Source organism: Sus scrofa, chromosome 5, assembly GCF_054392235.1.
Source record: "Sus scrofa isolate SSC_HxYL_T2T_F1_AM1 chromosome 5, Sscrofa_HxYL_maternal_Yorkshire_Landrace_v2.0, whole genome shotgun sequence".
Taxonomy (NCBI): domain Eukaryota; kingdom Metazoa; phylum Chordata; class Mammalia; order Artiodactyla; family Suidae; genus Sus; species Sus scrofa.
Window position 1 is genome coordinate 53,515,830 of NC_139387.1, and position 24,978 is coordinate 53,540,807.

General features: G+C 37.8%; 1 protein-coding gene across 9 annotated transcripts in view; it reads right to left on the reverse strand.

The window, feature by feature from the left end:
- Positions 1-2,915: 2,915 nt before the first annotated feature.
- The window catches only part of MED21 (mediator complex subunit 21), a 32,039-nt gene continuing 9,976 nt past the window's right edge, over positions 2,916-24,978 (reverse strand). For 6 of the 9 annotated variants that reach the window (XR_001308765.3, XR_014845177.1, XR_014845176.1 and 3 more), the window contains one exon: positions 2,916-6,039. Coding sequence is in view for 3 of the 9 variants with exons in the window: in XM_085024482.1 (XP_084880608.1) it covers positions 5,992-6,039 (48 nt within the window). In the remaining 6 variants the exon portion in view is untranslated. Of the gene's footprint in view, positions 6,040-8,130; positions 8,183-24,222; positions 24,935-24,978 lie in introns of those variants that run through there. The other 3 variants (XR_014845178.1, XM_085024479.1, XR_014845173.1) reach the window with 2 other exon arrangements.

Sequence of the window (24,978 nt, forward strand, 5' to 3'; positions counted from 1 at the left end):
TTTGTCTTTTTAGGGTTGTCCCCGAGGCATACAGAAGTTCCCAGGCTAAGGGTTGAATCAGAGCTGTAGCTTCTGGCCTACACCACAGCCATAGCAATGCCAGATCCTTAACCCACTGAGCAAGGCCAGGGATTGAACCCATGTCCTCATGGATACTAGTCAGGTTTGTTACCACTGAGCCACGATGGGAATTCCCTATATTTGCTTTCTTGATATGATGAAAACCCTTTGCTCTTAACGGACTATGTGGATATCTTCTTTTCATTAGGTATAAATATGGGTTCATTTAAATATATGTGTTTGTTTTTCATCAGTAATCTGTAGGTGCTTTTATATATTCTAATATGTCTTTTGTCATATATGTATATTGAAAATCTCTTCTCCAAGTCTATTGCTTTTATTTCTACTCAGTTGATTCTGTCTTTGGATAAATAGAGTTCATAATTCTAATGAAGTAGAATTCATCATTCTTCTCTATTACAAACAGTGTATTTTCTGCCTTGCTTAAGATATCTTTATCTTGGAGTTCCCCCTCCACAATTGCCTTTTTTATTCTTGGCCCTTTATAGTTTCATATATATTTTTTCAAATAGAGTCATTAGTCCAATTTAATGTAATTGTCAAAATGCTTGGGTTTAAGCAGTCTCTACTTGTTTTTTATTTGTTCATCTGTTTTTCTGTTTTCCTTTATTTCTCCTTTCTTACCTTGTTCTGTATCACACTATTATTATTCAATTTTCTCCTCCATTAGCTCTTTAAACAGCTTCATTGAGATATAATTCACATACTATGCAATTCACCCATTTAAACTATACAACTCAATGGCTGTTAGTATATTCGAAAAGATGTGTGTATATCTACCACAATTTTACAACATTTTCATACCTCAAAAAGAAACCCTGCACCCCTTATCCATTGCCCTCCCACCCCCATATCCCCCACTCATAGGCAAGTGTTAATATACTTCCCATCTATGTGGGTTCATGTATTGTGGACACTTCATATAAATGTGTGTGGTATTATCTGAAAGTGTGTGTGTGTGTGTGTGTGTGTGTGTGTGTGTGAAGGAAACTAAGAAGAAAAGGGAGGAAGTTGTGAATAACACATTGAATGAGGAAAAAATGGCAAGAAATTAAAAGTGGGGATAGAGTAAGATTTTATACTTTTCAGAGCAGGGACAACCACCTGGGCTTAAAGATCAGATTTATAAGTAGGGATACAGAATTCCATGTCCTCGGGGAAGTTTATTAAGAGAATGACGTTTCACAAATGACCCAAGTGTAAAAGTTTTGGTTCTTAGTGTTCTCTGGTGGCCTGGTGGTTCTCACTGCTGTGGCTCAGGTCACCACCATGGTGAGGATTCTATCTCTGACCGGGGAATTTCCTTATGCTGTGAGCATGGCCAAAAAAAAAGAAAAGTTTTGGTTCTCAAATATCTGCTGAAGAAAAACACTACACATTTCAGCACTGTAACAAGAGGCAACAAGCTGAAACCGGTTTTGCCTTTCAAAGTACCTCGAAGGAAAGTGGTACCTCAGCCACTCCTATTTTTTTTTTCTAGAAGATAAATAAAGGTGACCAAAGCAGTTGGTGATCCAAAGCCTGTATTTTTCTTACATGGACAAAAAAAGACTCATAAGTATTTTGAATTTCATTATTTGTAATGAGCCCTTCTTTTTATCCTTATAACATGCCAAGCTTGTTCCCACCACTTCAGCCCTGGCTCTTTGCTCAGTTGGTTCTCTTTAATGATCAAAGTCTCAGCTCAAGCTGCCACCTCCACAGATAGGTTTTCTCAGACAACTATACCTAAGACTTCCCCACCGCCCCCCACGTTTAGTCTGAATCCCATCACCCTGTTTTATATTCTTCTCAGCTCCTAATTAACACTATCTGAAATTACCATTTTGATGTATTTACTTCTTGATTACTCCTCTCCTCCCTCCATAATGTGATCTCTTTAAGAGTAAAGACCTGATCTGGCTTATTTATTGCCATATTCCAGGGCAGTGCCTGCACACAGTGGAGGCACAATAAACCTTTGCATCGTGAGTGAGTATGTAAATGATCTCCCCACCGTGCTGGACTCTGCAATGTTAAGATGGTCCCTGCTCTCTAAAATCTTAAGCCACATACCTGTGAGCCAATGATCTGAGGTATAGAGTTTGGGTCCGTAAATATCTACTGAAGAAAGATTTTTAGTATCATGTGAAATTAATAAAACAACATATAGTCAACAGAAAATTAAGTCCAATAATTACTGTATGCTTTGTTCACAAAGGTTCAAATTCAAGTTTACATACTTCTCTGAAATTTACAAGTCTTCCAAATTTATTCAATGGGATCTAAGTGTAAGAGATAAAACTTTTGGAGTTCCCGTCGTGGCTCAGTGGTAAATGAATCCGACTAGGAACCATGAGGTTGCAGGTTCGATCCCTGGCCTTGCTCAGTGGGTTAAAGATCCGGCGTTGCCGTGAGCTGTGGTGTGGGTTGCAGATGCGGCTCGGATCCCATGTTGCTGTGGCTCTGGCGTAGGCTGGTGGCTACAGCTCTGATTAGACCCCTAGCCTGGGAACCTTCATATGCTGCAGGTGCGGCCCTAGAGAAGGCAAAAAGACAAAAAAAAAAAAAAGAGAGAGAGAGAGAGAGAGAGAGATAAGCTTTTATGACCTGATTCCTATACTTACTTACAATTATTTAGGATGGAATATTGGGAAGTGACCTGAGTTTGGAACCAGAGGGTGTGCAACATGTTGGCTCTGGGTCAATGGACAATTAACTGCTGATCCTCAATTTACTCTTAGGAATAATGATATCTCCCCCCACAATAATCACAGGGATGTGTGAGGTTCAAGATATAAAAGAAAACCAGAAATAGCAACAACAACAAAAGACAAAAAAAAAAAAAAAAGATATAAAAGAAAACCAATTATATGTAAGATTTATTGGTCACTTTGTATCAGACTAAATATTTGACATTTCTTGTAGGTCATTAGAATTCTTATATAGGATCTGAGACAGAGTGGTAATGTGACTTAACCAAGGGCACATGACTTGTAAGTGTTATGGCCAGGGTTCAAACCCAGAGTCTACGTTCTAAATAATTATGTCTTATGTCTTCTAAATAGTAAAGAGTTGTTCAAATGTGATGTATCAATAATCTTTCAACCAAGAAATTCTTACAGCAATAATCAGGAGACTGCATAGAAAGATCCTATCTTGCCTAAGCTCAACTAACAGTTGAACCTGAAACCAATGCTTCTGCTATTTTCAGTGGCTGCTTCTAATTTCCAGAAAAATCATGCTGAGTCACCATATACGTCCGGGATTCTGCATAGCATGCTTTATTGACAACTATTCCTTTGTTGTGATGTAGCCAAACCAAACCAAAAAAAAAAAAAAAAAAAAAAAGGCTGACATTGAACTTGCATCTCAAATCTGAAAAAGCCTCTCTGAATTCCTATGTATCAATCATTGTTGGAAAGAATAAGTACAAATCAAGGGAATTAAGTTTAATCCCCCTAATAGATAAAAAGAGCCTCAGCGAGGGTTAGGGAGAAATCTCTTCTAACAGTGCCCTTAGGAAGCATAGGGATTTACTGTTCTGTTTTGCATTATTTGTTGAAACATTTAGAATAATCAGCCACTGTCTGATGAGAGAGTGGACTACATACGGAAGGCACTTAACTCTTCTAATATTAAAGTGCATATTCAATCCCTTATTGGATTTTTTTCTTCAAAAAGCACTGTTTTTAATAAGTAATTTCTTCACTGTGTGTTGAGAACAATAATTTCAAGGTCATTGATATAACTCTGGTGTCTAGGGAATTTTCATAAATTTTTAGCCCTGGCAGAAGGAAATTATAATTTAAGAAGAATATTCCAGAGTTCCTGTAGTGGCTCAGCAGTGACGAACCCAACTAGTATCCAGAATGATGCAGGTTCTATCCCTAGCCTCGCTCAGTGGGTTAAGGATCCGGCATTGCCATGAGCTGTAGGTGTGTGTAGGCCACAGGCTTAGCCTGGATCCTGCATTGCTGTGGCTGTGGCGTAGGCAGGCAGCTATAGCTCCGATTCTGCTCCTAGCCTGGGAACTTCATATGCCACTGGTGCAGCCCTTAAAAGACAAAGAAGAAGAAGGAGAAGAAAGAGAAGAAGAAAAAGAGGAAGAATCTTCCAATTTTAGCCAATCCTGCGTCTGAAAAATAAATAAGATCAATATAAATCGTCTGGATAACCAACAAGGAAATGCTTCATTATCGCACTCAGTAAGGTTATGTGATTTCTTTTTTGTCATAATGTCAGAATTCTTGCCATAATCAATTAAGATAAAAACACCAAGCTTTAGCAGACCTCAACCAAAGAGTAAAAAGGAAAAAATGTAACTATTAATTGTTATACCTGCTGCATCACTTTTTAAAGTGAGCACCTTCTTCTAACTAGACCCATAAGTGATCTTAGCAAAGTAAAGGTATCTTGTTGTCTTCTCTTTATTTTGAGGTGACAGCTCTCCAATTTTTCAGTCTCAAGACCCCTCTATGCACTTACAAATTATCAAGGACTCCAAAGAATTTAGGGTTGCGTTACCACCTAAGAAAATGAAAGAGCGTTAAAGTTGAGGCATATCTCAGAGACACTGCAGGTTCAGTACTGACACAATAAAGCCAATCTTGTGATAAAGCAAGTCACATGAATTTTTTGGTTTCTCACTCCACATAAAAGTTATATTTACAGTATACTGTAGAAGCCTTTTGTCTAAAAAAGTATACACATCTTAATTTTAAAATGTGTTATTGGAGTTCCCATTGTGGCTCAGCAGGTTAAGAACCCGCCTAGTATCCATGAGGATGCAGGTTCACTCCCTGGCCTCAATCAGTGGATTAAAGATCTGGGTGTAGGTTGCAGATGCAACTCAGATCTGGCATTTTGTGGCTGTGGTGAAGGCCAGCAGCTGCAGCTCCAATTCAACCCCTAGCCTATGAACTTCCATATGCCACAGATGCAGTCCTAAAACAAACAAACAAACAAACAAACAAAAACCATTATTGCTAAAAAATGCCTTTATCATCTAAAGCCTTCATCATCTGAGCCTTTAGTGAGTCGTCATCATTTTGCTGGTAGAGGATCTTGCCTCAGCATTGACGGCTCCTAACCAATCAGGGCAGTGGTTGCTGAAGTCTGGGGTGGCCGCGGGGATCTCTTAAAATAAGACAGCAATGAAATTTCCTTTCACAAACATTTCACTGTAGCATGCAGTGCTGTTTGATAGTATTTTACTCACAGTAGAACTTCTTTCAAAATTGGAGTCAATCTTCTCAATTTCTGCTGCTGCTTCTGTAACATACTAAATCTTTTGTTGTTATCTGAACAACCTTCACAGCACCTTCACCAGGAGTATATGCCGTCTCAAGAAACTGCTTTCTTTATTCATCCATGTGAAGCAACTCCTCATTCATTCAAGTTTTATCATGAGATTGCAGAAATTCAGTCACATCTTCAAGCTCCACTTCTAATTCCAGTTCTCTTGCTCTTTCTGCTACATCTGTGATAACTTCCTCCAATGAAGTCTTGAACTTCTCAAAGTTATCCATGAGGTTGAAATCAGCTTTTTCCAAACCCTTGTGAAGGTTGATATTTTGATCTCTTCCCATGAATCACAAATGTTCTTAATGACATCTAGAATGGTGAATCCTTTCCAGAAGACTTCAATTTATTTTGCCCAGATCCATCAGAGGAATCACTATCTATGGCAGCTCTTGCTGTATGAAATGTATTTCTTAAAAAATAAGACTTGCAGGTCAAAATGACTCCTTTACCCATGGACTGCAGAATAGATGCTGTGTTAGCAGGCATGAAAATAACATCAATCTCTTTGTACATCATCAGAGCTCTTGAGTGACCAGGTACATTGTCAACGAGCAGAATTATTTTGAAAGGAAGCTTTTTTCCTGAGGCAAAAGTCTCCACAGTGGGCTTAAAATATTCAGTAAACTATGTGATCCAACGATGTGCTGTCATCCATGCTTTGTTGTTCCATTTCTAGAACACAGGCAGAGTAGATTTAGCATAATTTTGAAGGCCCCTAGGATTTTCAGAATAGTAAATGAACATTGGCTTTAACTTAAAATCACCAGTTGCATTAGCCCCTAAGGAGAGAGTCAGCCTATTCCTTGAAGCTTTGAAGCCAGGCATTGACTTCTCCTTTCCAGCTATGAAAACCAAGATGGCACCTTCTTCCAATATAAGGCTGTTTAGTCTACAATGAAAATCTGTTGTTCAGCATAGCCACCTTCAGTAATTATCTTAGGTTTTCTGGATAACTTGCTACAACTTCTGTATCAGGACTTGCTGCTTCACTTTGCACGTATATGTTATTGACAAGGCTTCTTTTCTTAAACTTCATGACCCTCTGTTAACTTCAAACTTTTCTTCTGCAGCTTCCTCACTTTTCTCAGCTTTCATAGAATTAAAGAGAGTTAGGGTCCTTCTATGAATTAGGCTTTGGCTTATGGAATGTTGTGGCTGGTTTGATCTATCCAGACCACTACAACTTTCTCTATATCAGCATTAAGGCTTTTTTGCTTTCTTACCATTCGTGTGTTCACTGGAGTAGTACTTTTAATTTCCTTCAAGGACTTTCTCTTTGCATTTACAACCTGCCTAACTGTTTGGCACAAGAGGCCCGGCTTTTGTCCCATCTTGGCTTTCAACATCCCTTCCTCACTAAGTTTAATCATTTTTAGCTTTTGATTTAAAGTGAGAGGTGTGCAAGTCTTTTCACATGAATGGTTAAAGGCCATTGTAGGGTTATTAACTGGCCTAACTTCAATACTATTATTATGACTCAGGGAATAGGGAGGCCCAAGGAGAGGGGGAGAGACAGGGAATGGCTGCTCAGTGGAACAGTCAGAACCCACACAACATTTATGGATTAACTTTGCTGTCTAATGTGTATGGTTCATGAAGCTCCAAAACAATCAACAGTAGTAACACCAAAGTTCACTGATTGTAGATCACCTTAACAAATATATTACTAAGGAAATTTTTTTTTGAAATATTGTAAGAGTTACCAAGATGTGACACAGAAAGGAAGTGAACAAATGCTGTTGGGAAAATGGTGCTGATAGACTTGCCAGATGCAGGTTTTTGTTTTGTTTCAATTTGTACAAACAAAACAAAAGCAGTGTTGAAACTGCAATAAAGCAAGTGCAATAAGACAAGGTATGCTTGCATTAATTTATTCTAAAATAAATAATGAGCTCAATATATGTAAATATAAACTATAGATTTTATATAAATTAACTATACCTTTTCAAAAATAAAATCAACTAGCAAAAACAGAAGGATTTTGCAAATAATAGATTGTTATACCTGCTTCTGCATTCAATCTATTATGACTTTTTTTTTTTTTTTTTGTCTTTTTAGGGCCCCACCCATGGCATATGGAGGTTCCCAGGCTAAGGGTCGAATTAGAGATGTAGCCAGCAGCCTATACCAGAGGCACAGCAACACTGGATCTGTGCCTTGTCTGCGACCTACACCACAGCTCATGGCAACTCCAGATCCTTTACCCACTGAGTGAGGCCAGGGATTGAACCCAAAACCTCACGGTTCCTAGGCGGATTCGTTTCAACTGCACCACGACTGAAACTCCATGACATGTTGTTTTGATTTAAGTATGGGAAAAAAAGTCTGGATAAGCAATTTGAATGGGGAAGGGCATTTTTAATAGTCTTTTCAGATAATTGTGAATACTCTTTTTGATACTGCTCCGAGAATCAGCAAGTCCAAGTTTACTAAAAGTCGGTTGCCATGTGCAATCCAAAAGCATTACCAATGAAATTTCTTACTGCATTACATTAACATCCATTGCATTTAAATGGATTATCTTGCCAGCGAATTATTTTGTAACAGAAAGCAATGGCCGTTTGAGGGAAAGTGGTTGAGGTATTTAGATCTTCCACATTTCACTGAACAATACTTTAAAAATCACAGGTATTAACATCATCACTGATCTCACCAGAAAGATATCAAAAAATCTTTAAGTATTAGGAAGCTGTTGAGCTCATGCAGAGGATACACATATACCAAAATTCTAAATTTTGCTTGAAAACTCAAATGTTGAGTTACCTAAGTCTGAATCACCATAGTTCGTCTCTAAGTCATTAGAAAATGATGTTCCCTGAAAAAAAAAAAAAGCAGCTCATGTATCTCACTAGTCAAAAAATTGTCTAAGTTCTTTCACCTTCACACAACTGTCATACATGGATATGCAGAAGTGCTATATATATATCAATCAAAATTTGTCACACAGAAAAATAAAAAGATGTATACTCAAGGGTCAAGATTTAAGAAAATTAATTTTTACTGTTTCATCAGGGGCATTCTTTTTTTTTTTTTTTTATGGCCACACCCACGGCATATGGAAGTTCCCAGGCTAGGTGCCAAATCAGAGCTGCAGTTGCCAGCACAGGCCACAGAAACAGCAATGTGGGACCTAAGCCATGTCTGCAACCTACACCACAACTCACAGCAACCCCAGATCCTTAACCCACTGAGTGAGGCCAAGGATTGAACCCACGTCCTTATGCATACTAGTTGGGTTCATTACTGCTGAACCACAATGGACACTCCATGTTTCTGTTTTTTAAATAACTTCCTTTGTATCATTTTTATTAGATTCCATATATAAATGATATCACGATATTTGTCTTTCTCTGACTTATTTCACTCAGTATAATAATCTAAAATTTAAAAAAGCTATTCTTAAATATTTTATGTTTTATAAAACAGTTCTTTGCCTTCACCAAAAAAATTTTAGTGAAAGAAATGTAATTGAATAGTCCTGTTTCCATAAAATTTATTTTGATAATATGGATAAAGTGACATGAAGTTCTGGTTATAAGTGTAGTTTATGCCAATATTTGGTATTAATGGCTCCCACAGCTAAAAAAAAAATCCTGCAAAGAACTATGGATTCAAACTGAAGAGTTAGCTGCATTTACTAAATCAGTTTATCCATCCATTACAAAGTTTCTTTAACATTTGAATAGTAAATTTCCATCTTCCCAGATGTCAATCAATTGTTCTTGCAAATAGTAAAATTTTTTGCGCTTTCCACATTTTAAACAAGTTGGGTCAAATCTAACATTTTGGAAACATTTTTAAGTAGATTAGATTAGTTTTGTTTTATAAACATTTTAACTGTTTAGATAGAAGGGTTTTATAGATGACGAATATCCTTTTTGGCCAAAAAAATCCCAAACATCTGTATCAAAAATGTTTCTTATCTTAGAGGAATTTCTTCCAAACTGCAGATACATATTCTAATACAATGCTAAATGTCTTTTCCTTGAAATGACAGATTAAATATATTTTTGTATGTTTGTTTTGTTTCTCATTCTTATTTCACACCACCACTTTGAAAACAGTTTTGCTGATTCTTTAAAAATGTTAAATATACACCATATATGATCCAGCAATTCTACCCCCAGATAGTTACCCAAGAGAAATGAAAGCATATGTCCATACATACACTTATACCTAAATACTTATGTGCAACTTTATTTGTGTTGGACATAAACATCCATCAACTGGTGAACTGACAGCGCTGGCACGTCCATACAATGGAATAAGACTTGTACATTCTGCAACATGGATGAACCTCATAATAATTAGGCCAAGTGAAAGAAACCATACAAAGTACATACTGTATGATTCTATTAATATAAAATTCTAGGAGTTCCCTTCGTGACTCAGCAGATAACGAACCCAACTAGGATTCATGAGGATGTGGATTCGATCCCTGGCTTTGCTCAGTGGGTTAAGGATCTGGGGTTACTGTGAGCTATGGTGTAGGTTGCAGACACAGCTTGGATCCAACATTGCTGTGGCTGTGACACAGGCTGGCAGCTGTAGCTCCGATTCGACCAATAGCCTGGGAACTTCCATATGCCATGGGTGCAGCCCTAAAATGACAAAAAAAACAAAAAAAGACAGTGTAAAATTCTAGAAAATACAAACTAATCTACAGTGACTGAAAGCAGATTAGTGGTTGCCTAAAGTCAGAAAAAAAGGAGCAGGGAGGGAATGTATGAAGGAATTTCAAAAGGACATGAGGAAAACTTTGGGGAGTTACCCCTACACATCTTCTGGGGTGACGAAAGTTAACAGACAGTTCTAAGTGTTGCTGAAGGTATGGAACAACTAGAAGTCTCATCCACTGCCAATGAAAAAGGAAAATGAGGAATTCCCATCGTGGCTCAGTAAAAACGAATCTGACTAGCATCCATGAGGACACAGGTTTGATCCCTGGCCTCGCTCAGTGGATTAAGAATCCAGCGTTGCCATGATCTGCGGTGCAGGTCGTAGGTATGGCTTAGATTCCGAGTTGCTGTGGCTGTGGTGCAGGCCAGCAGCTACAGCTTTGATTTGACCCCTAGCTTGGGAACCTCCATATGCCACAGGTGCAGCCCTAAAATGATCCCCCCCCCCAAAAAAAAGACATTAAAGTGATAAACTTTTGAAAAGAGTTTGGCAATTTCTAAAAAAGTTAAATATATACCTAATAAGTACCCTAGACATTCCAGCCCTAGATATTTATTCAGGAAAAAATAAAACAAGTTCACACAAAGATTTGCATTCAGCAGTCATATTCATATTCATAATAACTTAAACCTGGAAACAATCCAACTATCCATCAACAGGGGAAAGGATAAACATACTTGATACAACCATTAAATGGAAATGGAATACCACTAAACAATAAAAAGGAATGAATAAAATCAATAACCTGTGTAAATCTCAAAATCATTATACTTAATGAAAGAAGCCAGACCAAAAAAAAAAAAAAAAAAGAGTATACACTGTATGATTTCATTTATATAAAATTCTAGAAAATTCAAACTAATCTATAGTGACAAGGAGCAGATCACAATTTCCCTAGAAATGAGGATGGAAGGAGGAATAAATTAAGAAGGGGCAGGAGGAAACTTCAGGGGTTCTTGGAAATGTTTGTTATCTTGGCTATGATAATGGTTTCATGAGTGTGTGTATATGTCCAACATATCAAATTGTACACCACACCCCCCCACACACACATACACATATGGAGTTTATTGTCACCAATTGTACCTGAAGAAATTTATAAAACAAAGGACTGGGATACTATCATTGTTGCTGGGTGCTCAATCAATGTGGGGGTTGGGGAAGAAGCAGAGGCTAAAGGAATTAATCACCAATTTAAGGCAAAGTGTGAAAGCCAGAAGGCATCCCTGACAGCAGACACTCAGCTGTGGTAGACTGAAGTCAGAAAAAGCTAAGGATCATATTCAGCCTTTATAAGAAAAGTGAAGCTCCAAAAATATTTGATTCTCAGTCCAGGCAAGTCAGCTTCACCAAAGTCAGGATATTGATTGGGAGGGAGTATGACCCTCAGGCTTCGAATGGCTAAAGCACTCAAAAAGCTTGAATCCTCAGGTTCCTCTGGGCCTGAACAAGTGGCCCACTCCTCCCATTAAAGGCTAGCTCACTTGAGTCCTCTGCTTTGCAAGACAAATGCCATCTCCACACATCTCTGCCCAGGATATACCCCACCTCATAGCCTGCCTACTAGATAATAAACTAGGGCCAATCACAATCTAACACAGCAGAGGAGGTGCAGGGCCTACTAAGAAGGTCAAGGTGCTGCAGGACATGGCTAATGTGAACAAGAGGAATTGAGAAAACACGAAGGACCAGGACATGACACGAGGGTACAGAGCCGAAGAGATAAAAAATAAAGTTGGTCAAGGGAGAGTTTATCAATATGGGATCATTCTTTTGTCACAAAACATTTAACATCTTGTGTTTAAAACTGGCTCATAAAATGACTAAAAATGTCACAACTGGCACTTGAAAGAGCTGAAAAAAACCAGCCATCCCTGGTGCACCAATGGCCAAGGCTGATCGTGGAAGATGCTGGCACTAAACTGGGCTACCTGATAGCAATAGAAATGACAGGATTTCCCCAAACAGGGGCCAGGTGGCAATGCTTATCAAAAGCAAGGTGGGCTCAATTATGGTCATGAACAGCAAAGTCAGAGTAGCTAGCAGTGGGGACCCTGATTCTCAGAGAGCTACAGAAATTGCTAAGAGAATACAAGCCCCCAAGGGCAGGAGAGATGGGCAGTACTTGGTTTCTTTCCAATGAAACCAAGGGTGGATGATTAAACTCCAAAGAGCAGCTGCCCCAATAAAAAGTCATGATCTCGGGAGTTCCCATCATGGCTCAGTGGTAACGAAACCCACCAGCATCCATGAGGACATGGGTTCGATCCCTGGCCTTTCTCAGTGGGTTAAGGATCCAGTGTGCCATGAGGTGTGGTATAGGTCACAGACATGGCTCAGTTTCTGCGTTGCTGTGGCTGTGGTGTAGGTCAGCAGCTGTAGCTCTGAATCGACACCTAGCCTGGAAACTTCCCTACGGCCCTAAAGAGACAAAAAAAAAAAAAAAAGTCATGATCTCTTCCCTGTTTCCAATCCTGAGACCCTTGTCAGATTCAGAATACTATTCTCATGAGAATCTCCCATCAGAAACTCTACAATACCATCCAAGTGTTTATAATGATAATTCTCGCAGACCTGCCCTCCTGGGCATTTTCTCAGGTAACTCTGTACAAGGGAAAGAGAAATACCAAGGCCTTTTGAGGACTGTTGGCTGTAGGGTTAGATATGACATTAATACCTGAGGATCCAAAGCATTATCATAGCTTCCTTGTTGGAGAAGGTAATAGCAAATAATTAATGGTGACCTGGCCAAGCTCCCATCCAGAATAGGTCCACTGGTTCCATGACTTATCCAGTGACCATTTTCCCAGCCACTAATCCTTCCGGTTAGCACCACTCCACATTAGTTTCTTAATCTGTGGCGTAAGAGCTATGGAAGTGGAAAAAGCCAAGTAGAAGCTCTGAAACCGTCTCTCGCACTCTGCCTTGGTCAAAATAATAAGTAGAAAAAAAAAAAGTAGAAAACAACATTGCATTGATAATATTGTAAATAAAAAACAAATATTGTAAATATTTGTAAATGCTGTGAGGTTTTTTTAAAAATTTGTAAATATGTATAATAAATATTGTAAATAAAAAACAATCTTGCCTGGGAGTTTGGCAGAGATTAAAAACTACCCTTAAAGACCCGAAAGATTTAGGAACTGAGATTACCATCACAACCCTATTTAATTCACTTGTCTAGACAGACCCTACAAAAACACATGTCCTAGAGGACTACAGCGCATGTATGCTCATTTACCCTCTGTAACAACTCTGTGAGGTAACTAGTAATATTACCTCTATTTTTCAGTTGCACTGAGATAAAGGTCACCTGCCCAAGGTCACACAACTATTAAGAAGCAGTGGAAGTAGTGCAGCACATAAGCTATATAATCAATCACTTTTTATATTGCCTCTCTATATGGGGCTGCCCTCCAGCCAGGAAATAGAAGGTTTGTGATGCATGGCCTGCCCAACACACACACACACACACACACACACACACACACACACGAATATGGACACAAAAGATAATTTACCATCCAGAGAAAGTGCTCACGTAATGTCCTGTGTGGTTGGCACTAGTGCTTAATGACCTCTCCATGAAGAGATATTCAATTGTGTCCCTGTCTTTTTGATTTCAGGAGAGTGGACATTTGGTCGTCAGATTCAAGTCACTGGCTCCAGGACGACACTAGCTCAAATCAGAATCATAGCACTTGCTTTTAAAGGATTCTAGGAGAATCATAGCTTATGACACGGGCTACCAAGCTAGCTCCCTCCCAGGTACCAGTCTAGGTCACAGAACAACCACTTCCTGAATAGAACCAAAGTTCAGAATTAAACTGCCCTCTTGTGGTGAAATATTGCTACCTGTTTGGTCTCAGAAGCACCAACCTGCAGCATCAGTGATTTAATGGAGCTTTCCCTCCCCCTGAGGCCTTTCTCAGACAACCAGAAGAAAATAATAATAGCTAAAAAACCCTAAATAGGTGGGGGCAAAGATGAAGAGCAGGAACATGGCGGCAATTCATTTTTCTGAATTCTACTTACTGTTGAACTTTCGAGGAGTGCAGGGGACTGTGGGTCAGTCCTGTGGAGGAACATTAAACGGACTCTTCCCAACAAAATCTATAATGGCTAATAGCAAGCTGGTTCTGCCCATCCCAAATACAATATATCATATTATGTATTTATGAAACAATATATTATGCTGCTTAAAAATGTGCTGCCTTAAACCTGATCATTGAAAACATGACCCTTAAATATAGTTTACATGAAATATGAGTTTTTCAAATATGTGCCTTCTGGTTCTAGAAAAAGAATATTTTCACACTACCGTAAAATGTTCTCTGTGAGCTTCCCTGTCGACATCACCTTCTCTCCCCCAGAGAAGTAATCAGTGCCCTGAATCTCCTTGCTTTTCTTTAAGTTACACAAACATACATTTATAGGCCTGCCCTGAACGTATGCAGGCTTGGCCAAGAATACATGGAAGCCTATGACCCATATACCCAAATGTATAAAATTCATAAATCAAGCTAGCAACTATTCATTAAAAACTTAAGTTTTATTCTCCTGCCTGGAAAAGTGAACCTGCCTGAAAAGCTAGAAAGCCAGATTCAAATTTCTCACATTACCAATGAGATTGAACATTTTTGCACCTTTACTGGCCATTCTTCTGCTGTGAAATGGTTAAATATTTTATGATTTTTCTAACGGGTTGTTTGTCTTTTTTTTTATTTTTGATTCATAGAAGGATTTTACATATTCTCAATACTAACCCTTTGTCCAGTTACAAGTGTTGCAAATAGCTACTGCCAGGTTGAATTTGCATTTTCATTCTTTTGGTAGTACTTTCATGAAGAGAAGGTCTAAATTTTAATGCACTCAAACTTATTAACCTTTTCTAAATTAGTTAATATATGTAAAACTTTGAAGCAGGGTCTGATACATATTGTTTATTGTAATTTTTATATCCTATTCCTTTATGAGTTGAACTTTTTATATTGAATTTTTTAAAAATCCTTTCCTATCCTGAAGTTATACAGATACTTTCCTAAGCAAATCTTCTAAATACCTAATGTTTTAGATATTTGCCCTTCACATGGCATGAAGTTTTTTTCCTTTCTTTTAATAACAAATTTGAGGAGTTCCCGTCGTGGCGCAGTGGTTAACGAATCCGACTAGGAACCATGAGGTTGCGGGTTCGGTCCCAGGCCTTGCTCAGTGGGTTAATGATCCGGCGTTGCCGTGAGCTGTGGTGTAGGTTGCAGACGCGGCTCGGATCCTGCGTTGCTGTGGCTCTGGCGTAAGCCGGTGGCTACAGCTCCAATTCAACCCCTAGCCTGGGAACCTCCATATGCCGCGGGAGCGGCCCAAGAAATAGCAACAACAACAAAAGACAAAAAGACAAAAAAAAAAAAAAACAAATTTGAGAAATAATTAGCATACCACAAAAGTCATGCTTTTTAAAGTATATAATTCAGTGTTTTGCAGTAAATTTAGAGCTGTGCAACAATCACTACTAATTCCAAAATAGTTTCATCACCCAAAAAAGAAACTCCATAGGTGCCAACTTTAATATATAGCATATATATAGCCAGTATTGCAGCACCATTTCTATTCTCTCCCCAGGGATTTGGGACATCACCTCTGTCACAAATCAAGTTATCATATCTGCGTGGATTTCTGTTAGATCTATTCACTTCCATTGGCCTATTTATCTATGCCTGCACTAATACTGGCTATATTAATTACTATTAAGCAAGCTGTCATTCCATCTTTTCTCATAGAAATCTTGATTTCTAGTCACACTTCATCCTTCTGTATAAATTTTAGAAATAACTTGTCAATATCCACAGAAATCCAGCTGGAAAATTAGTTACAATTGTGTTAAATGTTGAGAAAAAGTGACATATTTAAAATGACGCTTCTGTTTCTTAAAGATATTACTCTCCATTTATTTCATTTCTTAAAATATTTTTTGTTATATAATTTTTCCAATTTTTGTTCTATTTTTCTCTAAATGTCTTGCATCTTTATTATACGCTCAAAAGATTTTTTTTTTCTATTGAAAATGTTCTTTTCAAAAGTATTTTTTCTACCATTTGCTGCTGGTATGGTGCACATTGTTTTTCTGTTCAATGATCCTTCCAAAATCTATCTATAGAATCTTCTTGATTTTCTCTCCAGGTAATTATTTCATCTTTAAATAATAAGAATTTTAATTTTGTTTCAATTTTATAATTTTTCTTTCTTTTTTGATGCTTAATTGCATTGGTTACAACCATCAGCACAAAATGAATAGATGTGGTTATAGTAGGCATCCTTGTCTCTTGTTCCCAAACATAAAGAGACTGCATTGGCTCTTTCAATATGTTTGCTATATTCTGTAAGTTAATCTTCACGTTAAAATTTTTTTGTTTCTCCTTTGCCAAGAGTGTTTTCATAAATGATGTAGAATTTTATCAAATGCTTTTCCTGCAAAAACTTAAAGGATCATGATTTTGATTCTAATCTGTTAATGTGACAAACTACATTACTATTTGTAATCAAAGATTCTATCAATTAGAAGTTTAGGGAGAGGAAAATGACAGAGTAAAAAGGCATGAGTTCACTCCCTCCCACAAAACAACAAAATCACAACTAACGGCTGGACAACCACCACTAAAAAAGACTGGAACATACCAAAAAAGATATTCTACTTGCAAAAACAAAGTCACAATGAGATAGTAGGAAGGGTGCACTCATGATATAATCAAATCCCATAACTCCTAGGTAGGCAACCCACAAACTGGAAAATAATTATATCACAGAAGTTCTCCTATGAGAGTGAAAGTTCTGAACCCCATACCAAGCTCCCCAGCCTGGGGATCTGGCATTGGGACGAGGAGCCCCCAGAGCATCTGGCTTTGAAGGTCAGCAGGTCTTCATTGCAGGAGCTCCACAGGACTCAGGGAAACAGACATTCTATTCTTGGAGGATACACAAAAGGCTTTGCACATCCTGGGACCCAGGGCAAAGTGGTGACTCCATAGGAGACTAGGCCAGACTACCCGGAGGGTCCTGGAGGGTCTCCTGGGGGAGTGGTTGTGGCTCACTCTTGGGACATAAAAGCTGGTGGTGAACATACCCAGGAGTACGCATCTGAAGGCTAACATCTTGTTTAGGACATCAGCACCAAGGCTTGGCCCCACACAACAGCCAGTAGGCTCCAGAGCTAGGATGCCTCAGGATAAACAGCCAACAGGGCAGGAACACAGCCCCACTCATCAACAGACAGGCTTTCTAAAGACTTCCTAGAGCCCACAGCCACCTCTAGACATCCTCTTGACAGGAGCCTGCACACCAGAGGGCCAAGACTCAACTCCATCCACCAGTGAGCAAGCACCAGACATGCCTGCTAGAATGACTGCACAGCCCCTAGAACAGCCTCACACACTAGGGGAGGGGGAAGAGGAAGACACCAGAAGCAAGAAATATACTGTCCTATAGCCTGTGGAACTGAGTCTCTAAACAGAGGTCAGAACCTACCCTGGGATCAGCTGGTCCCTGGCACTGGGTGATGAGGAGGGAGCGTACTGCTGGGACACATAGGACTTCCTCTACAGAGGGTCATTTCTCCAAGATCAAGAAACATAACTAGCCTTCCACATACAAAAAATACAAACAGAAGTTTAGACAAAATGCAATGGTAGAGGAATATGCACCATAAGGAAAAAGATACAAATCAAAAGAAAGCTGGAGTAGCAATACTCATATCAGACAAAATAGACTTAAAAATAAAGACAGTTACAAGACAGAAAAAAGGACACTACAATTGATCAAGGGATCAATCCAAGAACAAGATATAACAATTGGAAATATATATGCACCCAACATAGAAGCATCTCAATATATAAGGCAAATGCTAAGAGCCATAAAAAGGGAAATTGACAATAACGCAATAATGGTGAGGGACTATAAAACCCAACTTACATCAATGGGCAGAACATGCAGACAGAAAATCAAGAAGGAAACATGGGCCTTAAGTGACATATTAGACCATATAATGTTTATAGAACATTCCATCCAGAAGAAGAATACACATTCTTCTAAAGTATACATGGAACATTCTCCACGAGAGATTGCATCCTAGACCACAAAGCAAGACTAGGTAAATTTAAGAAAACTGAAATTGCATCGAAGATCCTTTCTGAACACTATGGGATTAGAATTCAAATAGAGGGGGGAAAACTGCAAAAATACAACTTGTGGAAATCAAATAATATGCTACTAAACACCCAATGGATCACTGAAGAAGTCAAAGAGGAAATTTAAAAATACTTAGAGAAAAATGAAAATGAAAACATGATGATCCAGACCTATAGGATGCAGCAAAAGCAGTTCTGCCAGGGAAGTTTATAGCAATACAAGCTTACCTCAGGAAACAAACAAAAACTCTCAAATGAACAACATAACCTTACACCTAAAGCAACTAGAGAAAGAAGAACAAATGAAACTCAAAGTTAGAAGGAAAGAAATCATAAAGATCAGAGCAGAAATAAATGAAACAGAGACTAAAAAGAACAATAGAAAAGATACATGAAACTAAATGCTGGTTATTGGAAAGATCAACTAAATTGACACAACTTTAGTCAGACTCAAGAAAAAAAGGTAGTGGACCAAAATCAATAAAATTAGAAATGGAAAAGTAGAAGTTATAGCCAAAACCACAGAAATACAAAGGACCATAAGAGACTACTACAAGCAACTCTATGCCAATAAAACGGACAACCTAGAAAAAAATGGGCAAATTCTTACAAAGGCACAATCTTCCAAGACTGAATCAGGAAGAAATAGAAAAGATAAACAGACCAATCACAAGTACTCAAAGTGAAAAGTGTGATTTTAAAACTCCCAAAACACAAAAGTCCAGGAGTTCCCATCATGGCTCAGCAGTTAACGAACACAACTAGCATCCATGAGGATGTGGGTTTGATCCCTGGCCTCCCTCAGTGAGTTAAGGATCCGGCATTGCCTTGCCATGAGCTGTGGTGTACGTTGCAGATACAGCTTGGGTCCCGAGTTGTTGTGGCTGTGGTGTAGGCTGGCAGCTACAGCTCTGATTCGACCCCTAGCCTGGGAACCTCCATATGCCATAGGTGTGGCCCTAAAAATGCAAAAAAAAAAAAAAAAAAAAAAAGTCCAGAACCAGATGGCTTTACAGGCAAATTCTATCGAACATTTAGTAACAAGTCAACACCTATCCTTCTAAAATCAGTCCAAAAAATTGCAGAGGGAGGAACACCCCCAAATTCATTCTATGAGGCCAGCATCACCCTGATAGCAAAACCAGACAAAAATACCACACACACCTTTAAAAACGCTTCCCTGAAATCCATCAGGGAGTTTGGGTCTTCTGAGCATTAGCTGCCCTGGACTCCTTATCTGGTGCCTTACAGTAAATGCTGCACTTCCTTCACCACGACCCAGTGTCAGTAGATTGGCTTTTCTGCACATGGGTGAGCAGACTCAAGTTTGGTTTGGTAACATGTGTACAAGGCATTGTTTTGTGTACTATGGGAGATACCACGTTTGATTTTGTGTTCTCTTTGTGCTGTTTTCTTTCTACTCCCCACTTCCACCACTCCCTCCCACTCCTGGTCTTCCAGTCTCCACTACCTTCTGTAACTCAAATCACAGACTCCTTAAGGACAAAGACAGTGTTTTATTCATCTTTGAAAATGGCACCTATTGTATTTTTAACCTGTGCTGTCTTTGGGATAGGTGAGTTTTATCACTTTACTACTCATTAAATAAAGAGGTGCTTTCTTTTAAACATCTAAAAAAAAAAAAAAGAAAATTACAGGCCAATATCATTGATGAACATAGACGCAAAAATACTCAACAAAATACTAGCAAATTAAACCCAAAAATACATTGAAAGGATTATATACCATGATTAAGTGGGACTCATCCCAGGGACGCAAAGATTTTTCAATATCCACAAATTCAATCAGTGTGATACACCACATTAACAAATTGAAGAATAAAAACCATATGATCTCCTCAATTGATGCAGAAAAGCTTTGGACAAAATTTAATATCCATTTATGATTAAAAAAAAAAACTCTTCAGAAAGTGGGCATAGAGAGAAACTACCTCAGTATATAATAAACCCACAGCTAACATTCTCAGTGGTGAAAAGCCAAAAACATTTCCTCTAAGATCAGGAATAAGACAAGGATTCCAGTCTTGCTATTTTTATTCAACATAGTTATGGAAGTCCTAGCCACAGCAGTCAGAGAAGAAAAGAAAAGGAATCCAAATTGGAAAGAAGAAGTAAAACTATCACTGTTTGCAGATGACATAATACTATATAGAGAAAATCCTAAAGATGTTACTAGAAAACTGCTAGAGTTCATCAATGAACTTGGTTAAGTTGCAGGATACAAAATTAATACAAAATTAATACACAGAAATCTCTTACATTTCTATACACTAACAGTATAAGATCAGAAAGAGAAATTAAGTGTACAATCCCATTTACCATGGCATCAAAAAGAATAAAATATCTAGGAATAAACCTAAAGAGACAAAAGACCTGTACTCTGAAAATTATAAGATGCTGATGAAAGAAATCAAAGATGACACACACAGATGGAAAGATATACCATGTTCTTAGACTGGAAGAATCAAGCCAAGTCAATCTACAGATTCAACACAATCTCTATCAAATTACCAATCACATTTTTCACATAACTAGAACAAAAAAAATTTTTAATGTGTATGTAAACACAAAGACCCCAAGTAGCAAAAGCAATCCTAAGAAAAATGGAGCTGGAGGAATCAGGATCCCTGACTTCAGACTAAACTACAAAGCTACAGTCATCAAAACAGTATGGTATACTGGCAAAAAAATCCCAGAAATATGGATCAATGGAACAGGGTAGAAAGCCCAGAAACAAGCCCATATGCCTATAGTCAAGTAATCTATGAAAAAGGAGGCAAGAATATACATTGGAGAAAGACAGTCTCTTAAATAAGTGGTATAGAGGAAACTGTACAACTACATGTAAAAGAATAAATTAGAATACTTTCTAACATCATACACGAAAATATACTCCAAATGGATTAAAGACCTAAATATAAGACCTGACACTGTAAAACTCTTAGAGGAAAACTTAGGCAAAATATCTCTAACATAAACTGTAGCAACATCCTGTCATAGTCACCTCCTAGAGGAATGAAAATAAAAACACAAATAAACAAACAAGAACTAATTAAACTTAAAATATTTTGCAGAGCAAAAGAAAACAAACAAAATGAAAAGACAACTCATAGGTTGCGGAAAAAAATCTTTGCAAATGAAGTGACTGACAAGGGATTAATCCCCCAAATATACAAACAACTCATGCAGCTCAGTATCAAAAAAACAAACAACCCAATCAAAAAATGGGGCAGAAAATCTAAATAGATATTTCTCCAAAGAAGACATACAGATGGCCAAAAAAATACATGAAAAGATGCTCAACACCGATAATTACTAGAGAAAAGCAAATCAAAACTACAATAAGGTATCACCTTACACCAGTCAGAATGGCTATCATCTATCAAGTCTACAAATAAAAGTGCCAGAGAGGGTGCAGAGAAATGGGAGCCCTCCTACACTGTTGGTGGGAATGTAAATTGGTGCAACCACTATGAAAAACAGTATGGGGGTTCCTCAAAAAATTAAAAATAGAACTACCATATGATCCAGCAATCCCACTCCTGGGTATTTATCCAGAGAAAAACATAACTTGAAAAGATGCATGCACGGCAATGTTCATTGCAGCACTATTTTCAATAGCCAAGAAATGGAAATAACCTAAACGGCCAATGACAGAAAAATGGATAAAGAAGATACAATACATATACATGACGGAATATTATTCAGCCATAAAAAGGAATGAAATACTGCCATTTGCAGCAACATGGATAAACCTAGAGATTAGCACAGTAAGTGAAATAAATCAGAGAAAGAAAAATATCATAGGAGTTCCTGTTGCGGCTCAGTGGTTAACATATCTGACTAGGAACCATGAGGTTGTGGGTTCAATCCCTGGCCTTGCTCAGTGGGTTAAGGATCTGGTGTTGCCATGAGCTGTGGTGTAGGTTGCAGATGTGGCTCAGATCCCGCGTTGCTGTCGCTCTGGCATAGGCAGCCAGCTGTAGCTCCAATTGGACCCCTAGCCTGCGAACCTCCATATACCATGGGAGCGGACCAAGAAAAGGCAAAAAGACAAAAAAAGAAAAATATCATATGATACTAATTGTATGTAGAATGTAAAAAAAGAATACAAATGAACTTAATATTTGAGAATAGAAACAGATCCAGACTTTGAATACAAATTTATGGTTACCAAAGGGGACAAGGGGAGGTAGGGGTGGATTGAGGGTTTGGGATTGACATATGTACACTGTGGTATGTGGAATAATTGGCCAATGGGAACCTGCTGTATAGCACAGGGAAGTCTACTCAATATTCTGAGATAATCTACATAGGAAAAGAATCTGAAAAAGAATGGAGGTGTGCCTATGTATAACTGAATCACTGTTGTACAGCAGAAATTATCACAACATTGTAAATCAACTGCACTTCAATAAAACTTTTAACAAAGTTTAATGCTGAATGTAATTGGAAAACATATGGATGAGTAAGTAAAGTTTAAATCATTAAGATAATAAATCATAACTATCATTTACCTATTAAAAAAAAATCTCAATCGAAAAATGGGCAGAAGGAATTCCCATTGTGGCTCAGCAGGTTAAGGACCCAACACTGTCCCTATGAGGATGCGGGTCTCGTCCCTGGCCTCATTCAGTGGGTTAAGGATCCGGCATTGCCGTAAGCTGAGGCATAGGTCACAGAGGCAGCTCAGATTTGGTGTTGCCATGGCTGTGGTGTGGGCCTCAGCTGCAGCTCTGAGTCAACCCCTAGCCTGGGAACTTCCATACGCCCCAGAATACGACAGTAAAAAAGAAAAAAAAAATGGGCAGAAGATCTAAAAAGATAGTTCTCCAAAGAAGACATATAGATGGCCAAAATGCACATGAGAAGATGCTCAACATCAATAATTATTAGAGAAATGCAAATCAAGACACCAGTCAGAATGGCCAATGTCAAAAATCTACAAATAATAAATTCTGGAGAGAGGATGGGTAAAGAAGAACTTTTCTGCATTATTGGTGAGAATGTAAAATGGCACAGCCACTAATGGAAAACTGTATGGAAATTCCCTAAAAAACTAAAAATAGAACTCTTATATGATCCTGCAATCCCACTATTGGGCATATATCCAGAGAAAAACATAATTTGAAAAGATACGTGCACCCTAATGCTCATACCAGCACAATTTACAACAGCCAAGACATGGAAATAACCTAAATGTCCATTGACAGATGAATGGATAAAGAAGATATTATACATATATACACTGGAATACTACTCAGTCATAAAAAAGAATGAAATAATACCACTTGCAGCAACATAGATGGAACTAGAGATGATCATACTAAGTAAGCCAGAGAAAACTAAATATCATATGATATGGCTCATATGTGAAATCTAAGAAAAGATAAACTTATTTTCAAAACAGAAATAGAGTCATAGACATAGAAAACAAACTTATGGTTACCAAAGGGGATGGGGTGGGAGAGGGATAAACTAGGAGTTTGGGATTAAAATATACTACTGCATATAAAATAGATAACCAAAACGGACCTACTCTATAGCATAGGGATTGATACTCAATATCTTGTAATAACGTATAATGGAAGAGAATGTAAAAAAAGTATACATATACATATATATATAAAAAACACACACACATACACACATAGGTGAATCACTTTGCTATACACCTGAAACACAACATTGTAAATCAACAATATTCCAATAAATATTTTTTTAAATCTTATAATTCTAAAACTTTATGCTCCAATAAGGAAAGAAAAAACAGCTGCCCACTGACCATTCCAATTTAAGATATAGTTAAGAAAAAAGTACAGACATTTTAGAATTGATAAAATACTATGTAATTTATAAAGATAAAACTGCTATGCATTCTTGGGATTAAACACAGATTTATTGTGCTGTATTCAATTTTTTATTACCCTCTGGCTTTGCTATTATTTTTGCATGTTCATGAGTGATTCTGGCGGTAATTTTTATTTTTGTGCTGTCCCTGTTAGATTTGGGGAATGAGATTTCTCATTTTGTGTAATACCAGAATTTTCTTTCTCTGTTTAGGAAAACTAATAAAACTCTCCAGGCTTGGTGATTTATTTGTGGTTTAGAGTTTTGACAACTGATTGAATTTCTTTATAAAGGTTAAAAGACTATGATTTCTAACCTATTGAGCCTATTTGCTAAACTGTCTCCTCCCACCCCAGACTATATACACTTTTCATCAAAATTTTCAAATTTATCAGCTTCAAGTTACTCAAATTTTCTCAATATTTTAAAATCAATATATGTGACTTTTTAAAATTCTGTTCACCTTTTTTCCTTGATCAAATTTGCTTAAATTGTCCATTTTATTACTCTTTTTGAATCCCAATTTTGGTTTTATTCTCATGGTTTCCTTCTTAATGTCTTCTATTTCTGTCTTTCAGCTTCAAGCTTTGTTCATTAATATAATGATTATATTAGTATATAAGCAAAGAACATAATATTGCATCTCCTAAATGCTGTCTTAGCAGAATGCCCCAAGTTTCTCTCTTTTTTTTTTTTTTTGTTTTGCTTTTTAGTGCTGCATATATACATGGCATGTATGGAGGTTCCTAAGCTAGGGGTTGAGTTGCAGCTACAGCTGCTGGCCTACACCACAGCCTCAGCAACTTGGGATCCGAGCCACATCTTTGACCTAAACCACAGCTCACGGCAACGCCGGATCCTTAACCCACTGAGCAAGGTCAGGG